This window comes from Saccostrea echinata, unplaced genomic scaffold, assembly GCF_033153115.1.
Source record: "Saccostrea echinata isolate AGI-Se365-2 ecotype Australia unplaced genomic scaffold, CSIRO_AGI_Sech_v1 ptg000006l, whole genome shotgun sequence".
NCBI lineage: Eukaryota > Metazoa > Mollusca > Bivalvia > Ostreida > Ostreidae > Saccostrea > Saccostrea echinata.
Genome location: NW_026889755.1, coordinates 15304732 through 15328493, shown reverse-complemented (window position 1 = coordinate 15328493; position 23762 = coordinate 15304732). Strand labels below are relative to the sequence as shown.

The following is a 23762-nucleotide window of genomic DNA, read 5'->3' as shown; positions in this document are numbered from 1 at the left end:
TCACTGAAGTCACGAGAATTAGTTATTGTTATTCAATTTATCTAATATGCTTTATAGTAATTTGTTATTATGATAAGGTTTATAAGTGAGCTATTTCTATGGAACACCGTTATTGTCTTTTTGGTATATCAGTATTATAGTATTTGATTTTGTTTATTTCAGTTATTTACCTCATTCGCTCACTCGCTCATTCGCTTACTCGCTCGTGTAGACTCACTCGCTCACTTAGGCTCACTCACATAGGCTCACTTTGTCTCAATCACCTAGGCTCATTCGCTCATTCACTGATTGGAATATGAATTCGCTTGTTAATAAATATGGAACCAGTTACCATGTGTTCTTCAATGATCAAGTATGAGGTGTGAGGTGTGAGGTTTAGCTAGCTGTTCCAGACAGCATAGTAAATAAATGTCAATTGGCCAGAACCAAACCCAGAATTTGAGGATGAGTGATCATCATCAAGAAGAAGAAGATGACGAACACCAGATGGTTGATCAAGAAGAAGATGACAAAAACCAGGCCTCTGCCAGGCCGAAACGTCACAGGGATCTAACTGAGAAAGGTCAAGAACTCCTAGACAAACAGATTAACACTTACTCAGCTCGTTTACAAAAGTTATGGAAAAATGTAGACACTATCATCGAGGAAGTAGACCACACATCTTCTAAAAATCCAGAACTCATCATACATTTGAAATCACAATTAGAAACAAGAATAGATGCATTCGACGTACTCTTCAGTGAATTCTGTGGTTTTCTGGAAAGACATCGAACTGAAAAATGTGTACATGAACTTCAAAAACTCAAGTTTTCAAAGAAAGGATATTCTATCTTATTTGATACTGCTTTCAGAAAACTGAATGCATTGTACCAACAGTCACCACAGCTTCATGAACAGAAACCACCTCAGGAAGAAGATGTTCATTCAAATAGGTCAACTAAGAGATCACAAGAAAATGCCTCACAAACTTCTTCAATCAGCAGTAAACAAAGCTCATTGTCTGAAAAGAGAAAGAAAGCAGAAATTGCCCGTGCCAAATTAAAATATACCGAACTTGAAATGAAAATTAAGAAGGAACAATCTCTTCTAGCATTAGAAAGAGCTAAGTCTCAGAAAATGACAGACGATTTAGAAGCAGATCTACAATTACTATCTGTTAAAAAGGAAGTCGCAGTTGCTGAAGCGGAAATTCTCAGTGAAGAGGAAGGAAGTCAGTGTGGTCATAGTGATACATGTATTAAACATTTAGAGAGTGTTGACAGTAAAGAACGTACAAAATCATATGTAGAGCAACATGCTCAAATCAGAACTCAAAATAAAAACATTTGTGTAGAACCTGAAACTATTGTGAAAGAAAATGTTAATCAACATAGTCAGAGTTGCATTCCAGAACCTTGTACATCTATACTGAATCCTCAGGCTCTTCCATACTTTCCACCACAGCCGTCCTGGAGTGTAGGAGGACAAGCAGTGACTTCAGATTTCACTCGTTATCTCTTGAAAAAAGACTTGATGCTTTCACGTCTCATCAAATTTAATGACAAACCTGAATTCTACCCGTCATGGAAAGCAACCTTTAAATCTGTTATGAGAGACTTACAAGTGACACCAGAAGAGGAAATTGACTTTCTTATCAAATTCACTAGTCTATCAGCACAACAACAGATTATCAGCATTAAAGCAGCAAGTGCGAGCAATCCAGTGCATGGACTTCAGAGAATTTGGCAAAGATTAGAGGAGAGATTTGGTTGTCCTGAAATGATAGAATCTGCTTTAAAAACAAAACTGAACTCATTTGCTCCTATTACATCGAAAGATTATCGTCGTCTATATGACTTGTCTGATATTTTGGATGAAATCCTAGCAGCAAAAGAAGATATTCGTTACCAGTCATTACTTGCATATTTTGATGCGTCGACAGGAGTGACACCTATCGTCATGAAGCTTCCGTACCAACTTCAAGAAAAATGGACGAATACAGCAGTGAAATACATAAGTGAACATCATGTTGTGTTTCCCCCATTTCATGTATTTGCAAACTTTATTCGTGAGCAAAGCCGTATCAAGAACAATCCCAGTTTTGCTTATACAGATAGAAACTTGCATATGCAGAAACACAGTGACAAAACTCTGAAGATTTCAAGCAGGAAAACAGCTGTGTCTCGGCAACCACAGATTCTTCGTAACTCAGGAAAAGAAAACCAGTGTCCCCTTCATAAGACAAACCATTCCTTGGAACAGTGCAGAGCTTTCAGAACAAAGCCATTTGACGAACGGAGGAAGATCTTGAAAGATAACAATTTGTGTTATAGATGTTGTTCAAGAGATCATAAACAAGCAGAGTGTCATTCTGATGTGCAGTGTGGAGAATGTGGAAGCAAATTTCACACATCACCATTACATGTGAACAGGACAAAAGTTCAGACTTCATACCCTTGGAGAAACTATGGCGGGGAGAATTTCACTGAGAGACAAGTTTTAGATTCTGAAAATGTGAACAACCCAGCTGTGAATTCTAAGTGTACACAAATCTGTGGACAAACATTTGGTGGAAAATCTTGTGCTAAAACCATTCTGGTGCATGTGTACCCAAAACACTGTCCGCAAAAATCTGTGAAAATTTATGCAGTGATTGATGACCAGTCAAACAGAACACTTGCTAAACCAGAACTCTTTGATCTTATGGACACTCATGGAACTATGACAAATTACCTGTTAACATCTTGTTCAGGAAAAGTTCAAAGGTCAGGACGTAAAGTTCATGGATTAGTTGTTGAGTCATTAGATGGACAAAACTGTATAGATATACCTACCATCATTGAGTGTGATGAAATTCCTGAAGTCAGAGAGGAAATTCCTACACCAGATGTAGCCCTACATTATGAACATTTGCATGACATTGCTGATCACATACCACCAGTTGATCCTAATGCAGAAATCTTGTTACTGATAGGAAGGGACATAACCAAAGCACATCACGTTTTAGACCAACGCATTGGATTGGGAAATCAACCCTATGCCCAAAAACTGTCCCTTGGTTGGACTATCATTGGTGAGACTTGTTTGGGAAAAACCCATAAACCAGATGTCATTAATGTCATGAAAACTTGTGTTCTACCTGATGGCCGTCCAACTCTGATGCTACCTTGCAACAGTAACTTACAGGTCAAAGAAAAAATCCTCAATGAAACCTCAACAAACATCATGTGTACAAAAACTGAAATTGGTGAAAGTGTTTTTCAGAGGACAGAGAATGATGAAAAGTTAGGACTTTCTATGGATGATCATGAGTTCTTAGACATCATGAATTCAGAATTTACAAAAGATCTTGATGGACATTGGCAAGCTCCACTTCCTTTTCGTAAGGACCGTCAAAGACTAGTAAACAACTATGATCAAGCTAGGAAGAGAGCAAAACAGTTAGATTACACTTTGCAGAAGGATCCTACAAAGAAAGAACATTTTGTGGAATTTATGGATGCATTGTTCAAGAATCATCATGCAGAAATAGCACCGCCTCTACAGAATGGAGAAGAGTGTTGGTACTTACCATTGTTTGGAGTTTACAACCCAAAGAAACCAAACAAAATTCGAGTTGTGTTTGATTCTTCAGCAAAATTCGAAGGAAAGTCGCTTAACGACGTACTACTTACCGGACCAGACTTGACAAACAGTCTTCTGGGTGTTTTACTACGGTTCCGCAGAGAGAAAGTCGCATTAATTGGAGATATTGAACAGATGTTTTATTGTTTTAAAGTCTGTGAACCTCATCGAAATTTCTTGCGATTTCTATGGCATGAAGACAACAATCCTGAAAAGAGACTGATCGAATACCGTATGACTGTTCACGTCTTTGGAAACAGTCCCTCGCCAGCCATCGCAACCTACGGATTACGCAAGACTGTTAAGGAAGTAGAAGATATGTTTGGGACAGATGTAACTCAGTATGTAGAACGTGATTTTTATGTGGATGATGGATTAACATCACAACCTACCGTAGAAAAAGCTGTGGACCTAATGAAAAGAACACAGAAAGCATTGAGTTATGGGAAATTACGTCTACACAAAATAGCTTCAAACAACCAGGAAGTTATGAACGCTTTTCCACCTAGTGATCTGTCAAGTGAAATGAAAGACTTGGATTTATCAAAAGACAATCTACCAACACAGCGCAGTCTAGGACTTAATTGGGACTTACAGTCAGATTCGTTTTTCTTTAAAATTTCAAATGATGTCAAACCATTCACAAGAAGAGGTGTGTTATCAACAATAAATAGTATATTTGACCCCCTAGGATTTCTCGCCCCAATTATCATCCAAGGCAAGTCACTTATGAGGAATCTACTTCAAGAAACGGTCAACTGGGATGAACCTTTACCAGAAAATCAGTCTACTCAGTGGGAAAAATGGAAAAATTCCTTACAACATCTCCAAAATCTACACATCCCAAGAGTTTACATAGAACTGACTCAGTCATGGAGTGAGACAATGAACAAAACAATTCACATTTTTTGTGATGCTTCAGAATCAGCAATATCAGCAGTGGCCTATGTAGAATCACAAGGAAACTTTGGATTTATCCTCGGCAAATCAAAACTTGCGCCCTTAAAAGGACATTCGATACCACGTTTAGAACTTTGTGGCGCTGTGCTAGCTGTGGAAATTGCTAAGTGTGTATCAGAACAGCTAGAATTACCGATTGAACATTTTAAGTTTTACTATGATAGTAAAGTAGTGTTGGGATATATTTTCAACAATTCAAGGAGATTCTATCAGTATGTGGCAAACAGAGTGATGCAAATTCGTAAAGTGACCAAACCAGATCAGTGGTCATACATATCAACAGACAAAAATCCAGCTGATCAAGCAACAAGACAGATACCAGTTAAAGCTCTACAAAACAGTACTTGGCTCTTAGGACCATCACCTGCACACTTACAACAGATTCAGCACCCATGCGTATCTTATGAGATGGTGGACCCAGATTCAGACAGGGAAGTCAGACAAGAAATCACTTGTCTAAAGGTTGACATCTCTAGACTTGGACTGAAATCAGAAAGATTCTCATGTTTTTCGCAATGGAGGAAACTTGTTGAAACTATTGCCAGACTTCAGCATATAGCACATTCCTTTCAACAAGGAGACAGTAAATGCTCTGGGTGGCATGTGTGTGAAGATTCAAGAACTGTGGAAAATTTCAACAAAGCTGAGAAACTTATCATCAAAATTGTGCAGAATGAAGTGTATTTAGAAGAAATTCAGTGCATATTGAAAGAAAAACCTCTACCTAGAGATAGTAACATTTTACCTCTTTCGCCATTCTTGGATAAAGATGGAATACTGAGAGTCGGAGGACGTCTCAACAAAAGTTCTTTACCAATCAATGAGAAAAATCCAGTGATAATACCCAGAAACCATCATATAGCGTTGTTGATTGTTCGTTACTATCATGAACTCTGTAAACATCAAGGTCGCCACTTAACAGCAGGAGCGATTCGTAGTGCTGGATTCTGGATAATAGGAGCCAGAAAATTAGTTTCATCCATACTTCACAACTGTGTCAAATGCAGAAAATTACGTGGAAAGCTATTGTGTCAAAAAATGTCGGACCTTCCTACCGATCGTTTGGAGCCTAGTCCACCATTTACTTACATTGGCCTGGATACGTTTGGACCATGGGAGATAGTTACTCGTCGGACGCGTGGAGGATCTGCAAACTCGAAAAGATGGGCAATCTTATTTACCTGCCTTACAACGAGAAGAATTCACATTGAAGTTGTGGAGGAGTTAAGCTCTTCATCATTTATCAATGCCTTTAAGCGGTTTGAAGCCATTCGAGGAAAAGTTACCCAAATTCGTTCAGATCAAGGAACCAATTTCGTGGGTGCTATAAATGACCTGAAAATTGATTCAACTGGACTCAACTTGGAAGACGGTAAAATCAAAAACTTCCTTTATGAGTGTGGAACTACCTGGAAGTTTAATCCACCCCACTCTTCGCATATGGGTGGCGCATGGGAACGCCTCATTGGAGTAGTAAGACGTGTGATTGATGCAGGAGATACCAGCTAGATCACTAACTCATGAAACACTGACGACATTTATGGCAGAAGTTTCAGCAATCGTAAATGCCAGACCATTAGTCCCCTTATCGGAAGATGCAGATGAACCGTACCCTCTGAGCCCTTCCATGATACTTACCCAGAAAACTCCTGTGATCGTCGACCTTCCTGTTGACAAGATGAACATGTATCAAGCTCAGTGGAAACGCGTACAGCATATGGCAGATTTATTCTGGACACGCTGGAGAAAAGAGTATCTTTATACTTTACAGATTCGTCGCAAGTGGACGCGTAGTGAAAGAAACATTACACAAGGTGATATTGTGTTACTTCGCGATAAAGATGTTCATCGTAACCTTTGGCCTATGGGTGTCATTGTGAAAGTGTTTCCCAGTGATGACGGGAAAGTTCGTAAAGCTGAAATTCGTGTCGCGAAACGCGGTTGCCAGTCGTCAACATTCATTCGTCCAGTTACAGAGATGGTGCTGCTACTATCCAATGACATTGATGTATAGCTTGTAATTGTATATGTGATGTTAGAAACATCAGACGGGGAGTGTGCTGTCACAGTTCTTATTTTTTATTTATTTTTGTTTGCTTTTTTGTGTAATTATACGGAGTGAAATATGTGTATTATTCAGATATCAGAAAGAGTTATCCTTCTTTGTAAATTTTTGAATTATCTTCCTTGAGTGGAAATCTTTTGTGTCAGGAGTTATCTCCCTCATTTTCTCGTGCAAGTTTTCATTCAGTCTGCCATTAGAGTTCCATCCATGAGGATGTACATGTAACATTCTACCTTCTTACGATTTGTGGCCTATTACCATGTAAGTTTTTATAGGAAACTTTTGTAACTTCATACCTATTATTTGTAAAGTTTTTTGGTGATTATTTATAGAGTTTTTGTGTATTGAAAACTTATTCAGACCGGTATTTTTTGTAAAGTTTAAAGTCACTGAAGTCACGAGAATTAGTTATTGTTATTCAATTTATCTAATATGCTTTATAGTAATTTGTTATTATGATAAGGTTTATAAGTGAGCTATTTCTATGGAACACCGTTATTGTCTTTTTGGTATATCAGTATTATAGTATTTGATTTTGTTTATTTCAGTTATTTACCTCATTCGCTCACTCGCTCATTCGCTTACTCGCTCGTGTAGACTCACTCGCTCACTTAGGCTCACTCACATAGGCTCACTTTGTCTCACTCACCTAGGCTCATTCGCTCATTCACTGATTGGAATATGAATTCGCTTGTTAATAAATATGGAACCAGTTACCATGTGTTCTTCAATGATCAAGTATGAGGTGTGAGGTGTGAGGTTTAGCTAGCTGTTCCAGACAGCATACAGCTCCTTTAAGGACCAAGAAATTCCTTCGATCTGACTGTGCTAACTTACTAGCTCTGTAAGTTCTCTGACAAACAAGGATTGATTGCCTTAGTTCTGTGTACAATATGTATTGTTTTCTGCCTTTGTACCATGACTGAATTCTCCTGGCACTTTCTTGTTCAAGCAACATCAACCTTCTAGACTGCTGTCCTGTAAAGCATGACTGCATTATCACAGCTGCTTTATGGAGGGCCAAACACTGTTGATGGATCAACCTTCCATGCAATTTGGCTTGCTGGATTTCTTTACAAAATTCTGACACTTTCCTTAAAGTGTGAAACTTGCGATCAGTTAATGACTTTCTGGCCGCAGCCTGGGTTTGGATAATTATGATTTTTCTTTGTTTTGCTTGTTTTCTAGCCAGCCAACCTCTGGCAGCACTTTGTAGAACTATTACTGATCGTCTCTTTCTCTGGTATTCTCTTTTAGCCCTGTCTCTTTGTATTTTATTTCTGAAAAACTTCTGTATTTTACAGACAGCCATCTTTTTGACCAAAAATAAATCTCTCTGGATTTTCATGCGAAAGAATGCCTGCAGTTTTACAATTGCTTGCCTCTTTTGATTGTAGTTTCGCTGATCAGACTTAAAACACCTCCAGTAAGACTGAAGAGTGGCTGCTGCCTGAATGTGTTTTTCCATCTGTTTATCCCGAGCTTGCTGTTTCTCATTTGACGATATCATCTGAATAAATGTGGATCTATGCCTTCTGGCCAGTTGATGAGCTTTGTATTTTTGTTGTTGAGATACTGCTTCTGTTTGTTTCCTTAGAAAATCTTTCCTCAGTTTTCGTGCACGCCATGCTCTTTGAATCACAGTGTTGCTTGACTGTATCCTTTTGTACCAACATTTCACTTTGTAAGTTCTCCATGTTTTCTGTAGTACAATTGCAGCATTTTACTGACAAAAATAATTACGTATACTCAGTATTTAAAACATATTTTACTGAACATATCACTAATTAAACTTAATTTGCACCCGTTTCGAAAATCTGCCTTATTATGACTACAAAATTAAATGTACGGTTAAAGTTGAAGATGCTTGCACATCAATATGACTAATTATTGCCTTGCTATTTTTTTTTTCTTATAGAATTTTAACTTAATATTCCAATAAGAAACATTAACATCCTATTGTGGCCCCAGACCACAATTTGAACAAGCCTGATTTTGATTCATTCATATTAAAATTAAGAAATTACATTTCTTCTTTTTGTCTACATATTTCATTAAAGCATTTTTCTTTGAATGTTGCTTTTATTCAATTGACATTTTGATTATCAATCCTAATATTTTTACTTGATCTAACCTTGACAAGTCCTTTGATCCTTCTTCTCTCTAGCATACTTCTAGAACCAGTCTGGAGCAACACTATGGCCTGCTCCATTCTTTGGTACATGCATCTTGTCTTGTAACCTTTATAAAATGCCTGTATAGTAAGAACAGCTCCTTTAAGGACCAAGAAATTCCTTCGATCTGACTGTGCTAACTTACTAGATCTGTAAGTTTTCTGACAAACAAGGACTGGTTGCCTTAGTTCTGTGTACAATATGTATTGTTTTCTGCCTTTGTATCATGACTGAATTCTCCTGGCACTTTCTTGTTCAAGCAACATCAACCTACTAGACTGCTGTCCTGTAAAGCATGACTGCATTATCACAGCTGCTTTATGGAGGGCCAAACACTGTTGATGAATCAACCTTCCATGCAATTTGGCTTGCTGGATTTCTTTACAAAATTCTGACACTTTCCTTAAAGTGTGAAACTTGCGATCAGTTAATGACTTCTGGCCGCAGCCTGGGTTTGGATAATTATGATTTTTCTTTGTTTTGCTTGTTTTCTAGCCAGCCAACCTCTGGCAGCACTTTGTAGAACTATTACTGATCGTCTCTTTCTCTGGTATTCTCTTTTAACCCTGTCTCTTTGTATTTTATTTCTGAAAAACTTCTGTATTTTACAGACAGCCATCTTTTTGACCAAAAATATATCTCTTTGGATTTTCATGCGAAAGAATGCCTGCAGTTTTACAATTGCTTGCCTCTTTTGATTGTAGTCTCGCTGATCAGACTTAAAACACCTCCAGTAAGACTGAAGAGTGGCTGCTGCCTGAATGTGTTTTTCCATCTGTTTCTCCCGAGCTTGCAGTTTCTCATTTAACGATTTCATCTGAATAAATGTAGTTTTATGCCTTCTGGCCAGTTGATGAGCTTTGTATTTTTGTTGTTGAGATACTGCTGCTTTTCGTTTCCTTAGAAAATCTTTCCTCAGTTTTCGTGCACGCCATGCTCTTTGAATCACAGTGTTGCTTGACTGTATCCTTTCGTACCAACATTTCACTTTGTAAGCTCTCCATGTTTTCTGTAGTACAATTGCAGCCTTTTCCTGACAGAAATAATTACATATACTCAGTATTTAAAACATATTTTACTGAATATATCAGTAAATTAAATTTAATTTGCACCCGTTTCGAATATCTGCCTTATTATGACTACAAATTTAAATGTACTGTTAAAGTTGAGGATGCTTGCACATCAATATGACTAATTACTGCCTTGCTAATTTTTTCAAAGAATTTACTTAATATTCCCATAAGAAACATTAACATCCTATTGTGGCCCCAGACCACAATTTGAACAAGCCTGATTTTGATTCATTCATATTAAAATTAAGAAATTACATTTCTTCTTTTTGTCTACATATTTCATTAAAGCATTTTTCTTTTAACGTTGCTTTTTATTCAATTGACATTTTGATTATTAATCCTAATATTTTTACTTGATCTAACCTTGACAAGTCCTTTGATCCTTCTTCTCTTTAGCATACCTCTAGAACCAGTCTGGAGCAGCACTATGGCCTGCTCCATTCTTTGGTACATGCATCTTGTCTTGTAACCTTTATAAAATGCCTGTATAGAAAGAATTGCTCCTTTAAGGACCAAGAAATTCCTTCGATCTGACTGTGCTAACTTACTAGCTCTGTAAGTTCTCTGACAAACAAGGATTGATTGCCTTAGTTCTGTGTACAATATGTATTGTTTTCTGCCTTTGTACCATGACTAAATTCCCTTGGCACTTTCCTCTTTCAGCAACATCAGCCTTCTAGTCTGAAGTCCTCTGTAACATGACTGTATTGTCACAGCTGCTGCAATGAGGTTCAAATACTGACGACGGATCAATCTGCCATGCAACTTAGCTCGATAGCGCCTTTGACAAAGCACAGTATATTTCCTCCAAATCTGGAACTTCCGCTCATTTATTATTTTTCTGGCCACAGACTGGATTCGGATAATTAGGAATTTTCTTTGATTTTCTTGTTTTCTAGCCATCCAACCTCTTGAAGCACTTTGAAGAACTACTATTGAGTGTCTCTTTCTCTGGTATTCTGTTTTAACCCTGTCTCTTTGTAATTCATTTCTGAACCACTTTTGAATTTTACAGGCAGCCATCTCTTTGACCAGAAAAAAATATCTCTGGATTTTCATGCGAAATAATGCCTGCAGTTTTAAAATTGCTTGCCTCTTTTGATTGTAATCTCGCTGATTAGCCTTAAAACATCTCCAGTACGACTGAAGAATGATTGCTGCCTGATTGCGCTTTTCCATTTGCTTTTTTAAAGCCTGCTGCATAACAATTGAGGAGGATTTCATCTGAATAAATGTGGTTCTATGCCTTCTGGCCAGTTGATTGGCTTTGTATTTCTGTTCAAGAAATACTACTGCTTTTTGTTTCCTTAGATAATCCTTCCTCTGTTTCCGTGTGCGCCATGGCCTTTGAATCACAGTAGAGCTTAACTGTATCCTTTTGTACCGACATTTCCCTTTCTAAACTCTCCAAGTTTTCTGTAGTTAAATTAATAGTTTTCTTCGATTTGCTTGTTTGCTGTGCTTCTTCCAGGCCCGCTGTATAACAATGGATGATGATTTCATCTGAATAAATGCAGCTCTGCGTCGTCTGGCTAGTTGATGGGCTCTATATTTCTGTTGTAGAAGTACTACTGCTTTTTGTTTCCCTAGAAAATCTTTCCTCAGTTTTCGTGCACGCCATGCTCTTTGAATTACAGTGCTTGACTGTATCCTTTTGTACCAACATTTTATGCTGTAAGCTCTCCAAGTTTTCTGTAGTACAATTGCAGCATTTTCCTGACAGAATTGAAAAAAAAAAATTTAAAGATATTAAATACTAGATCAGCAAATCATATTTAATTTGTATATTTTGAAATATCTTATTTGAAATAAATTTCAAGAAATCTCTATATAAATTGAAATATACAGTGCATGAAGATGTTAAACATAGATATGACTGAATAATGTCTAATAACAGTCTTGCTATTTTAAGAACTTAATATTTTTGCTAATATATGACCCCCCCCCCCTCCCCCACTGGCCATGAATTTGAACAACCTAAAATCATCAAATCATAAAGAACTTTTTTCTGCTCTTGGCATGGTTCTTCAATTCCATGTGTTGAGGAATTAGTATAAAATGGAAAATATTTTTCTTCGTGTTTGGGGTGTTACTTTTAATCACTTTATTTTTATTTAAAAAAAGGTGAACTTAAAAAATGTACTCAGTAACTTACTTCTTTTTTCTCATAGACGCCTTTTTCCATCTGCCAAAATTAAAAGAAAATAATAATAATAAAATTTCCTTTTTAAATTGAAAATAATAATCCCAATATCTTAAGTTAACGTTTTACAAAATTGCCCTTTAAGAAAATGTTTGTTATCTCAAAGACTTAAAAATAATGTTTTATACAGTATGTATTTGGTACTTTTCAAAGATGATTTTTTTCCAGAGTGAAAAAATTTGCATAGTTACCTTCATTAGGTTTATAATGAAGCGTCTTAATTCACCTCTTTTAATCAGCTCTTCCTTGAATTTACGCTTGACATTTTCAAGCAGTATCTAGCCAAAAGAGTTAATTTAGGGATGTATCAGAAAAAATAATCATATTTTAATGCTAAAACTTAAACAAAGTGGTAACATTTACTTGTATATTGAGTGATTTGGATAGCTAGTGGAAGGAAAAATAAATGTACATGTACATATATAATTTGATATTCATAAAGGATAAAAAGAATTTTCTTCTCTTTTAAATGAAAACCCTAAGCCTGTCTCCTCGCAAAAATTGCAATAAAAACTTCTGGTTTCAAAAAGGCTTCTTCTTTAACATAATTATGATATATTTAGGTTTCTGTTGGTGTATATAGATAGTTTTCATATGACATATTTATCTCTCCGAGTTATTTCCCTTGGCCGCCGTCTTTGTGGTCAACATGGTAATTTTTCCTCTTTGTCATGCCAAATTTAAGAGGATGTAGCAGAAATATTTGGAGAAAAATCTTTATAGAATAAAAACTATGAAATAAAGGAGGCTTTAACAAACGTATTTTTTTTTCAGGAAAACAATGCTTCTTATCTCAAAATGGCCAATATTAAAAGTTAAAGTTGGTTGAATAATGAAGGAATAAGGGCATGTTGACATCCAATATGGCGACCAACGGGAAATAACTCTTGCTAATTTAGGCCTACTAAAAACCATCTATTTTATATGTTGGCACTGTAATAGTCATGATTTTAAATTGATTTTAATTATAACAACAATTTTCTTTCAGATGCCATTGAAAGTTATGAAATAACTTTCAATAATAAACTTAATTTAAAATAAAAATGTTTTATTTAAATATTAAACATTTAAATAAATTTATAACAACTACCTCTAATTAAAGTCTAGAAATCTCTAGAGTTCTAAAATTACAGTTAAACTCTTAACCTTGAATAAATAAATAAGTAAGAATTGCCATTGGTTAATATTTTCCCACCAAAACCTTTAACCCCCTTTGTCCAGAGTGTCCAGATAATTACTAGCCTAGGAGCAGTCAGTGTGTAAAGTTGTATTTTTGATATTTGGAGTATTTTATAGACCACTGACAGTAAGTTGACTTTTTGACATTCTTATTTCACATTAATACTTTCATATTAATAATTGTATGAATGAAAAGTGGCATATGAGAGAATTTATTAAATTATTTAAGTTTGTCAAAGCTGATGAACTAGTTGATTTTAAACTTTGTAATGAAATGTATTTTATGACACAAAAGAATATATAGTGTATAAATGTTATTTATGAATTGTAGATATTAAATCCATAGCAATACATATACACTGTATTAGAAATAGAGATGGATTCATACCCATAGTTTGGTATGTAGCTATATGTACATGTATATTGTAAATATTTATCCACTATATGAAGTGAATATATAAAGAGAAATATCATTTGTCAAGAGATATAACTCATTGACCTGTGTCAATATTATTTTATGATCTAATTAATATGTAGTAATTATTTGATTTTATGATAACAATAGATTCTGCTGTTACGTGTGATATCAAATATAGTTAATGTATTTTATATTGTTTTGCAGAATCTGGTACTTAAGTATATAATCCATGTAATAAACATCACACTGATTTCAAAACCATCTTGTCTTGATTGCTGCTCTGCTACAAATTTGGCGCCCACGTTGGGACAATGATGATGATGGCACCAACTGCAGGAGCCACCTCCAGTCCCCCATAGATAATAAAGTCAGTGGTGGATCAAAGCCTTCAATCAACATTTCAACAGCTGTTGTGTTTTTTTGCTACAGACTGACAACACACAAGGTAACCCACCTGTGTCACACCTGAGTGAGTTTTGTTCAGAAGAAACTGCACTATTGTGAATACATATATACTTGTGCTATAAACATTCCGGAAATTTGTTTTCCGTCCATCCAAATTTGTACTATAAACTTTCCGGAAATTACTTTTCCGTCCATACAGACTTTAACATTTTCAGTGTAAATCTATATCCGGTTTGAACCTGAACTTGTTTTCCACACGTGGATTTGTGAATTTCAAGACTTCTAGACTGATAAAAGTGTAAAATTATTTGATAATTTTGTTTATTCTTATTTGGATATTGCTTGTTTAAAGTAAGTCATGTAATTTATTTGTATTTTTGAATTTTATTGAGTATTTCAGTGCTTGTTTACATTAACAGCTTGTCGATCAGCTGTTTGCTGTAGTGTTTACACTTTGAAATTTTTTTCTTCATTTGTAAATCATATAGGCCTACGTCTTAATTTTCTCATTCTGGTACCAAACTTGTTTCTGAAGTTTATATTTTGAATTTTCAGAGGTAAATTGACACATTTGACTTTTGAGTTGTTTACAAAATGTAATTTATATTCATAACAGCTTTGACAGTACAAATCACTGAAAGAGTCCTTGTGTGGATGGAGTGAGACATTTATCATTTACAGGATACACTAAATACTTATTCACTTTCCTGTTATTTACATTCTGATATTTTACTACTGACCCATTTAGCGACTTTGACTTTTTGAAATTAGAAGTTGAGTTTTCAAGGTTGTTTATGGTAAGTGGTTGGTATATTCTGAGTAACTGAATTTGCATTTAAAATACCGGTATTGTAAACAATTTTATAATGTTTCTTATGGTAATTTTTCTGCTCTATTGATTTTTAAATGCTCTTTAAATTTTTTAATCCTTAACATGAATTTATTGGTCAATGACACCACAAAGTATATTACTCCTATACTGAAATCCAAAGTAGAAAGTGACTTTAAGTTTGTTTTTTTCAATATTTACCCATGTAAATAGATAAAGCCCCCCTTTGAATTATTAGCATTTTTATGTTTTCGAAGCAAATTTATTTAGAAATTGTTACAAATGTTTCCTTGTTGAGTACATACTCATAAATCAGATTTCAATAAGAAAAAAACTTAAATACTGGTCCTGAATTTTAAAATTGAATTAGCTTTAAATGTTAACAGACTGGTTAATGTTCATATTTTACATGTACCATAGGCCGCCATGTTTTCTATTGTTTTAACTATGGGTTATCTACACCATAACCCATGGGCGGAGCCTTCATAACCTATAGGCGGTGCATGTCTTAAATTGCATGCAAAATCAATTTAATTTTATTCAAAATCTTTAATTTATTCTCGGTAGACTTTAGAAGGCTTTTCCATATCGTCGTCATCGTTAAACTTTCCAAATCGATCGTCAGAATGGTCCAACTGCTGTATAACATTTTCAGGTGTAACCGGCTCCTGGGTCAAATTAAAATCCGTTTGAGTAAGAGATAAATCCCCAATACCATCAAACATGTTTACTTCGTCCTCTATCAACTGGCCTATCTGTGAGAGAGCTTGATCATCGATAGAAATGTCCCATTCAAAATTTTGCGGAAGTTCAAGAAAATCCAGATCCATGCTCATTGCGCTGTGTTTGTCTATTTTCGCTTTTTGATTGCAAGTGCACAAAATGTGCAATAAAATGTAATATATATGCACAGTGTATAGCGCGTGAAATTATAATTATGTCAGGTGACAAACCATATTAGGAAATTTATTTGCAACTTATACATCATCTCTCTGCCGTATTAGGAAATCTGAGAGTGCTATGGTACATGTGACTTACCGTATAAGTTTTTTATTGGTTTTCTCTAGATACCCTATAGAGAGGTTAAAAGGTCACTCGAAGGCTGTGCCTTCTCGTGACCTTTTAACCTCCCTATAGGATATCTGGAGAAAACCAATAAAAACTTATACGGTAACTACTACATATAATTAAGAAATAATGAATGAATGGACAGTGCATGCATGTGTGTAGAGTTGCTGACTCATTTTTATTTAACTAAGATGGATAAATAGTTAATTTTCAAATATTGATATGAATATATTTTTACTTACTAAAGCCTTTACTTGAATTTGTCGTGCTTCTATTAGCCATGGCTCTGGTCCATTCTTTTGGGAAAATAATGGTGAATAAATCATAACAATAAATCTTATTTTAGAAAAAAATCATAAATTATCTTAATACCTTTGTTTATACTTACCAATACTATTTCGTACACTTTCTGTGCAATAGCTTCGGCAATTTCCTGGGGGAATTTCTTTTTTTCCTGAGCAAATATTCTCCACAATAGGTCCTAAAAAAGACAAGAGATAAAAGACAAGGTTTCTATATGAAGAGTATTTCATTACTTTATAATTAAACATAGTTTGAACTGATGACGTAACAAATATTAATATATTCAATGATTATTTACCAACCTCTGCCCAAGCAAACATTTGCTGCTCATAGCTGCAAGCTCTGGCTTCTCTTTTCACCTAAGTCAGATTGAAATAAAATATCTTAACATATATATATGCTTCTCGTGAGAAATAATTATACAAAAATTTTTCATTTCTGAGCAATATAAATTACATTATACATATATAATGTTTATTTTCTTTTGAATGTGAATACCAAAAACTACAACAATATGATTTTTAATTCAGTCGAGTCTTAGTGATCCGGATAACAATAATCCAGATAATCCATCTTCCAGACAAAATTGGGAAAACAGCATTTTTAATTAAATCTTCCTATTATAAAAGGTACGTTCAGTAATCTGGACGCCCATTAATCCGGACAAATTTGCTTGGGGATTTCACAAGCATCCTGAAGAATGAGGTTCGACTGTACATAGAGTGAAACCTGTCTAATCTGATCTCTGTGCAGGCCGTTCTACTGTTACAGTGAATTCTACAAGGCCTTTATTTTTATTTCTATATTTTATATTTTCTTTTTTTTACACTGTAAAATTTGACTTCGTCTATTCAGACGCAAAATTTGTCTCCCATGTATGTCGGATTAAACAGGTTTCACTGTACTAGGTTTTGAAATTTGACATTGCAAATTTTGATTTGATCAAAGATATCTTGTAACACCTCCTAAAGAAAGAAAGCGTAAATAGTATTTGATTAATAAAAAATTAATAATTTTTGGGTCACACTGCTTTTCCAAATCCCCTCAGCTTTGCAGGATTTTTTTAAAAAATTTTATTAATAAATTTTCTATTTATAGCAGTCTTGTTTTTGTCCCAGAGGCAATGACTTGATCAATAAAACTTGAAATTACATATCATCATAATGGTTGTAAATCAAATGCATAACTCACTGTAGCCCTAATCATCTTCAATAAGAAGTTGTTTTTTTTTCTAATATATCCTTATGTAAAATTAAACCCCTTTTGCGACCCATGCTAACCCCAGGGTCTTTGACTTGAAGAAATTTGGGAATAATACATGTATTATTAATACAATTTAATAATAACATCTCTATTTCGAAAAGCATAGTTTTAAAGATTTTTCTAACATAATTTTTTCTAATATATTCAATTTAATTCAATTCGTTTATTGATCAATTATGGGCCCTCAAGGGGCAAAAAGAAAGTACATCCTTAATACTCATATATATATATAGTCATATACGTGTAATACAATATACATATACACTAGAAAGAAAGATTTGCATGGTTGAATGGAAAAGCAGACACAAAAAAGGTGGAATGAAGAAGATAGTATATATATTGTACATTTACATAAGTTCTGAGCAAAATCATTTTTTCTTTATATATGCATTATCTATATGCATACATACTTATAATATCACACACGTATGAAAGTACATACTTCTATATAATTCATGATACAAGTTACAATATATTTATGGCAATGCCTTTTGTAGAAATCTACAAAGGGAGTTTAATATATTTAATTCTTCACAATTCAATATCCAGAATAATTTTTGTTTATCGTGCAAATTTGTAAAATGTTTTACTTTTAGATTAAATTGTGTTGAATTGTTCCTCTCTTTCCTTTGTTAATTTGTTACAATGAATAAGGGAATGTTCTTCATCTTCAATTTGATTAGGCATACAATTTTTACATATTCTTTCTATTCTAGGTATAAGGCCGGGGTATCGCAAGCTACCAAACGATACAATACATATCACGATACGGTCATGCGATACATGTATCATGATACAGCTGTCAACAATTGAATTAACCGTTACCATAATTAACATGTTATTCTTTGCTAACCTCCACAGTTTCTGTTATAGAAAATATAAAAAGAATATCTTGATACCCCTGACCAAAGTTAATAAAAGGTGGATTTATAGTCTTGACATTGTATTTTTTCTTTGCTATCTTTTTTTCAGCCATTTTAAAACATCAAAATTTGTTAGGTTGTATGTAGAAGTTTCAAACAAAAGAATGAAAATTATCTTGTACTGTATCGCTAATTTAACCATACACCCACCGTCACTATGTATACGGGGTATATTGTGACGTTTTATGACGTCATGTGCATAGTGAGGTCATAGATTGTAGTCGTGATGTAACAGATAAGTAAAGGGGTCTGGCGTGTACATATTTTAAAAGAGCATCTATAGACCTTTTGCTTCAGGTCTATGCTAAGAGAGAGAGAGAGAGAGAAATCAATCATAAGGTTTGCTTACTGTGCAAAATACAAGCCAAAAAACTTGGTTGAGGTGCAATGTTGGTATAAATTTGTTAGGTTGTATGTAGAAGTTTCAAACAAAAGAATGAAAATTATCTTGTACTGTATCACGCTATATACATAGCGATACGATATGCGTATCGTGAGCCCTTGCGATAATACGATCGATGTATCGCTGTATCGTTACACCTCTACTAGGTATGTTATTATATCTGCCCAATTCTATAAAAAGTCTGTTTGCTGATCCGCGTAATCTACAAATTGCCTTTCTGTATTCAGATTTTAATAAAATTAGATATTTTTCCAGTCCGAAATTGGTCTTCAAAATTAAATGACAAGTTCGCCCTTTTATAGTGTTTCATTTGAGTCTGCCAATCCATTAAAAAATTTTAAATCTCGAATTGCTTTAATAAAGTTAGAAATTTACTCTTAGTATATGTATTACTAGATCAAACTTGAACCCGTTTTGGCTTTATTCTAGTCCTGTAGACATGACTCATGTATGAACGAAAATTTCAATCAATACACGGATACATCTGTACATAAATACTATCAACTGTATCCTTTCTGTCTGGAGAAGCCTTTTTTCTAATTTGAGTTAAAATGCCCCCCCCCCCCCCGTGGTCCCATCCTAGCCCCAGGGGCCATAATTTGAAGTATCACTATCTGCACTCTATAAGGAAGCATTCACTACATGTATGTTTTATCTTTAATGGTTCAGTAGTTCTTTAAATGAGCCCACTTTATTTCACTATATTTCTTTATTTAATATTACTTCTTTGAATTGGGATTTGGGATAATAATATAAGTTTATATTTTAACAAACTAAGTCAGTGGATTGAGCAAATTCAACCAAATTGAATCCTTTAGTGTTCATGACTTAGTGTGTTCAAATGAAAAACATTTACATTTTTTTTTTCAAACCAATACCCCCCCCCCCCCCCGCAGTTGACTGTGTAAGGGGAGGGATAAATAAAGAGTGGTCGGTCTCAAAAGCTTAATTTCAATCCAGTACAACAGCAGTGGATTACTTGATAGGCCTGACCTCCACCACCGCCGACAAAGTCTGAAAGTGGAGGAATCTCATAAATCCGACATCCTCTGATTCATAAAATTAGATAGAATGCAAAGTTCTTTCAGGTGTGTATTTTCACAGGCCTCTGAATTTCCATCAATAAGCCGTTATATGATTGCATATCCTCTCTATATATATAAACAAAGAGGCCCAAGGGCCTTAACGGTCACCTAAGTAAAATACAACAATTTAGAGGATCCATAGAGTATGAAATGAACTGAAAGGTGAAGCTTTGTTGCCCAAAAGCAAGAAATATAGGGTGATCAGGAACAACAAAATAATTATTCTAGCATTCAGTAACAGTTCATAAATTAGGTTCTAATCTCTTCCCCATTTATCACGCTCACCAGACAGTATAAAACTATCAGTGCTTCTGTACTCTTTCAATTCCTTGTTGAAATTGTTGCATTGTTACATTGGCCTCTCTTGGTCTTTGAAGAACATTTAATAAGACAAGTTATTTTTGTCTCATTTTTATTTATCTATTACTTACAAGTCTACCTGATCATTAAAACTATAAAAGTACTTTTTGTATTATACAATAAAAATTCTTGCATAATTATCTTATTCTATTAACCTTTCAAGTACATTATTTACAGTGATTAATTATCACACGTAAATGGCAAAGGGGAATAACTCCTCTCAGTAGAATACAAATTAATAGAGCCCTGGCCTGGACCAGAACACTTGACCAAATGGTCCTGATCATGTTCAAAAATCTGGTAAAAATACCCTTCCTTATTGAAACTTTTACTCTTTTTGCCTCTGATATGCCCAGGTGCAGAGAAGATTTTTAAAGCATTTGCACTATATAATAAATAGAGCCCCGACCTAACATCAGAACCTCTGATCCAGAGGTCATGAAATTCACAATTTTGGTAGAGTCACCCTTGCTTATCATAATCATGTATTTGTTTAAATAATAACCAGGAGTAGAAAAGAAGATTTTCAAAGAAATAATGCACTTTCACTATATGATCTATATAGCCCCGCCCTAACACCAGAACCCCTGACCTTGGGGTCATAAATTTTACAATTTTGGTAGAGTCACCCTTGCTTATCATAACTATGTATTCAATTTGTTTCAATAATACCCAGGAGTAGAGAAGAAGATTTTCAAAGAAATAATGCACTTTCACTATATGATCTATATAGCCCCGCCCTAGCACCAGAACCCCCTGACCCAGTGGGGCTATGAATTTCACAATTTTGGTAGAGTCACTCTTGCTAGGTAACTAGGTATTCAATTTGTTTCAATAATACCCAGGAGTAAAGAAAAATATTTTCAAAGAAATAATGCTCTTTCACTATATGATCTATATAGCCCCGCCCTAACACCAGAACCCCTGACCCTGGGGCTATGAATTTCACAATTTTGGTAGAGTCACCCTTGCTTATCATAACTATGTATTCAATTTGTTTCAATAATACCCAGGAGTAGAGAAGAAGATTTTCAAAGAAATAATGCACTTTCACTATATGATCTATATAGCCCCACCCTAGCACCAGAACCCCTGACCCTGGGGCTATGAATTTCACAATTTCGGTAGAGTCACCCTTGCTTATCATAACTATGTATTCAATTTGTTTCAATAATACCCAGGAGTAGAGAAGAAGATTTTCAAAGAAATAATGCACTTTCACTATATGATCTATATAGCCCTACCCTAGCACCAGAACCCTTGACCCTGGGGCCAAGAATTTCACAATTTTGGTAGACGGCTCAATGCTTATTACAATCATGCCAACAGTTTGACTGCTTGAGTTCCAGGAGTAAAGAAGAAGATTTTTAAAGATTGCATTAATTTTGATGGTTTTGGCCCCACCCCTCAGGCCCCAGGGGGACAGGGGCCTCGAATTTCACAATTTTTGTTCCCCTTCACCCATAGATGCTATATGCCAAAATTGGTTGAAATTGGTTTGCTGGTTCCAGAGAAGAAGCTGAACATCTTCAAAAGTTTACGACCGACGAACGACGCACGACGACGGACGAAAAGAGATAGCAATAGGTCACCTGAGTGACTCAGGTGACCTAATAAAAATATTAATATATGAAGGGGGTATATATATATATTAGTCTGATCAATCATAAAACGGCTTATTAATAGAAACTCATAAATCTGCCACCATAGTATTTTTTGTACAATTCTGTAGTACTGCTAAAATGGCCGAAATCAAGCGATTTTTGGGATCACTATCCGTGAAAACGTCAGTATACTTGCCCTTAATTCTTCCGTGCATGATACAAGTACACCCAGCTAGACAATTAAACTATTACTTACCACAGCCTCTCTTATTACTTCCTTCATTATTGTAGTTTATTTTCTCGCTAAATTTAACCCAACACCGTCACTATGTATACGGGGTATATTGTGACGTTTTATGACGTCATGTGCATAGTGAGGTCATAGATTGTAGTCGTGATGTAACAGATAAGTAATATATAATAAGGGGTCTGACGTGTACATATTTTAAAAGAGCATCTATAGACCTTTTGCTTCAGATCTATGCTAAGAGAGAGAGAGAGAGAGAGAGAGATATCATAAGAAGGTTTACTTACTGAACAAAATACAAGCCAGAGAACTTGTTGGTTGAGATCCAATGATCATATAGGGCGCATTTTAACTGCCTTGTTTGTCTTGTCTTGTCCGTCTATCATGAGTAATAAAAAAAAGTTTAGTATTTTTGAAATATATGCGAAAAGGTCTTGTCATATAGGTAATGCACATGTGAAATATGAAAGCTCTGTCTCTTCAGGTGCATATGCTACGACCAAGGTTTAAATAGGTCATGAGATCTAAAATCATAAAACATCCGAAGACATTAATTGTCAGTGGTAATGCACATGTTAAAGGATACTAATTTAACTCTATATTTTCTCATTCAAAAGTTATGACCAAGGTTAAACATTGTTTGACAGACGGATTGACGAATTTGTGAGATTTAATGTCCCGCGCTTATTTAGCAAAATATACTATCACAAAGCAAAAATGACTATATTTGACATATATAAATATCTTAATGTTATTACAAATATTTTTGAGTTATTACAAATATTTTTGATAAATTTAAAATCTTCTGGCGACTGGTGAGACAATTGTCTCATTGTCTAAATATAAAAGTTACACCCATTGAAAGAGTAACAGAGAAAACCATCTAAAAATTCTAGCTATCTTAATCATCTTTCTACAGAGCAAGCATTGGTCTATTGAAATGGGACTGTATATTCATTATGGTGTGTTCAGGAGGAGAACATGTATGTTCAACCTTTTCCCTGAACTGAGCATTTGACCTTTGACCTCAAAATTAGTCAGAATTTGACAAAACTTGCCGAAAAGAGAAAAGAAATCCACTTTTTTGACCGCTCAAAAGTTGGCAGAGAGCTGGGCGCTGGAACTCTTAATAAAAAGGGAAAATTGGCCAACAATGTAAGACAGTCTGTAAAAGATGGTTCAACTAGGGTATACGGAAAAGTAGATCCGTAAAACCGATTAACATCTTTCAAATTTAAAATAAGGAAAGAAATAGTTCCCTTTATAAAACAAAAAAGTGTTTCCCTTATTACGTCAAATAAATGCGTTTAAAAAAAAATAGTCCACAAGAAGAGTTTTCTATAAATGGTTGACAATTTGACACTTAACCTGTATTGTTATCACAAAGGTCGACAGTTAATTGACACCTAATTGGTAAACTCTTATCCCTCAAAATAGAGGTCGACAGGTCGACATCAAATTGCTAAATCTTATCCATCACAACAAAGGTCGACAGTTGACACCTAATTGGGAAAGTATTTTCTCGAACCCTCCCGAGAGATTAGGGTTAGTCCTCGAACCCATCGGAAAGATTAGGGTTGGTCCTCGAACCGACCAG

At 34.9% G+C, this 23762-nt stretch overlaps 2 protein-coding genes across 2 annotated transcripts; one reads left to right on the top strand and one right to left on the bottom strand.

The window, feature by feature from the left end:
- Nucleotides 1–444: 444 nt before the first annotated feature.
- On the top strand, nt 445–6072 carry LOC133180435 (uncharacterized). The gene has a single exon (XM_061314963.1). The coding sequence runs from the start codon at nt 445–447 to the stop codon at nt 6070–6072; it is 5628 nt and encodes a 1875-aa protein (XP_061170947.1).
- Nucleotides 6073–10508: 4436 nt separating this feature from the next.
- LOC133180434 (abnormal spindle-like microcephaly-associated protein homolog) lies at nt 10509–11099 on the bottom strand. The gene has a single exon (XM_061314962.1). It carries the CDS (start codon nt 11097–11099, stop codon nt 10509–10511), a length of 591 nt encoding a protein of 196 aa, XP_061170946.1.
- Nucleotides 11100–23762: the final 12663 nt, after the last annotated feature.

Coding starts and splice junctions, on each gene's coding strand:
- LOC133180435 (XM_061314963.1), top strand. CDS start 445: ATGAGTGATCATCATCAAGAAGAAGAAGATGACGAACACCAGATGGTT.
- LOC133180434 (XM_061314962.1), bottom strand. CDS start 11,099: ATGAAATCCTCCTCAATTGTTATGCAGCAGGCTTTAAAAAAGCAAATG.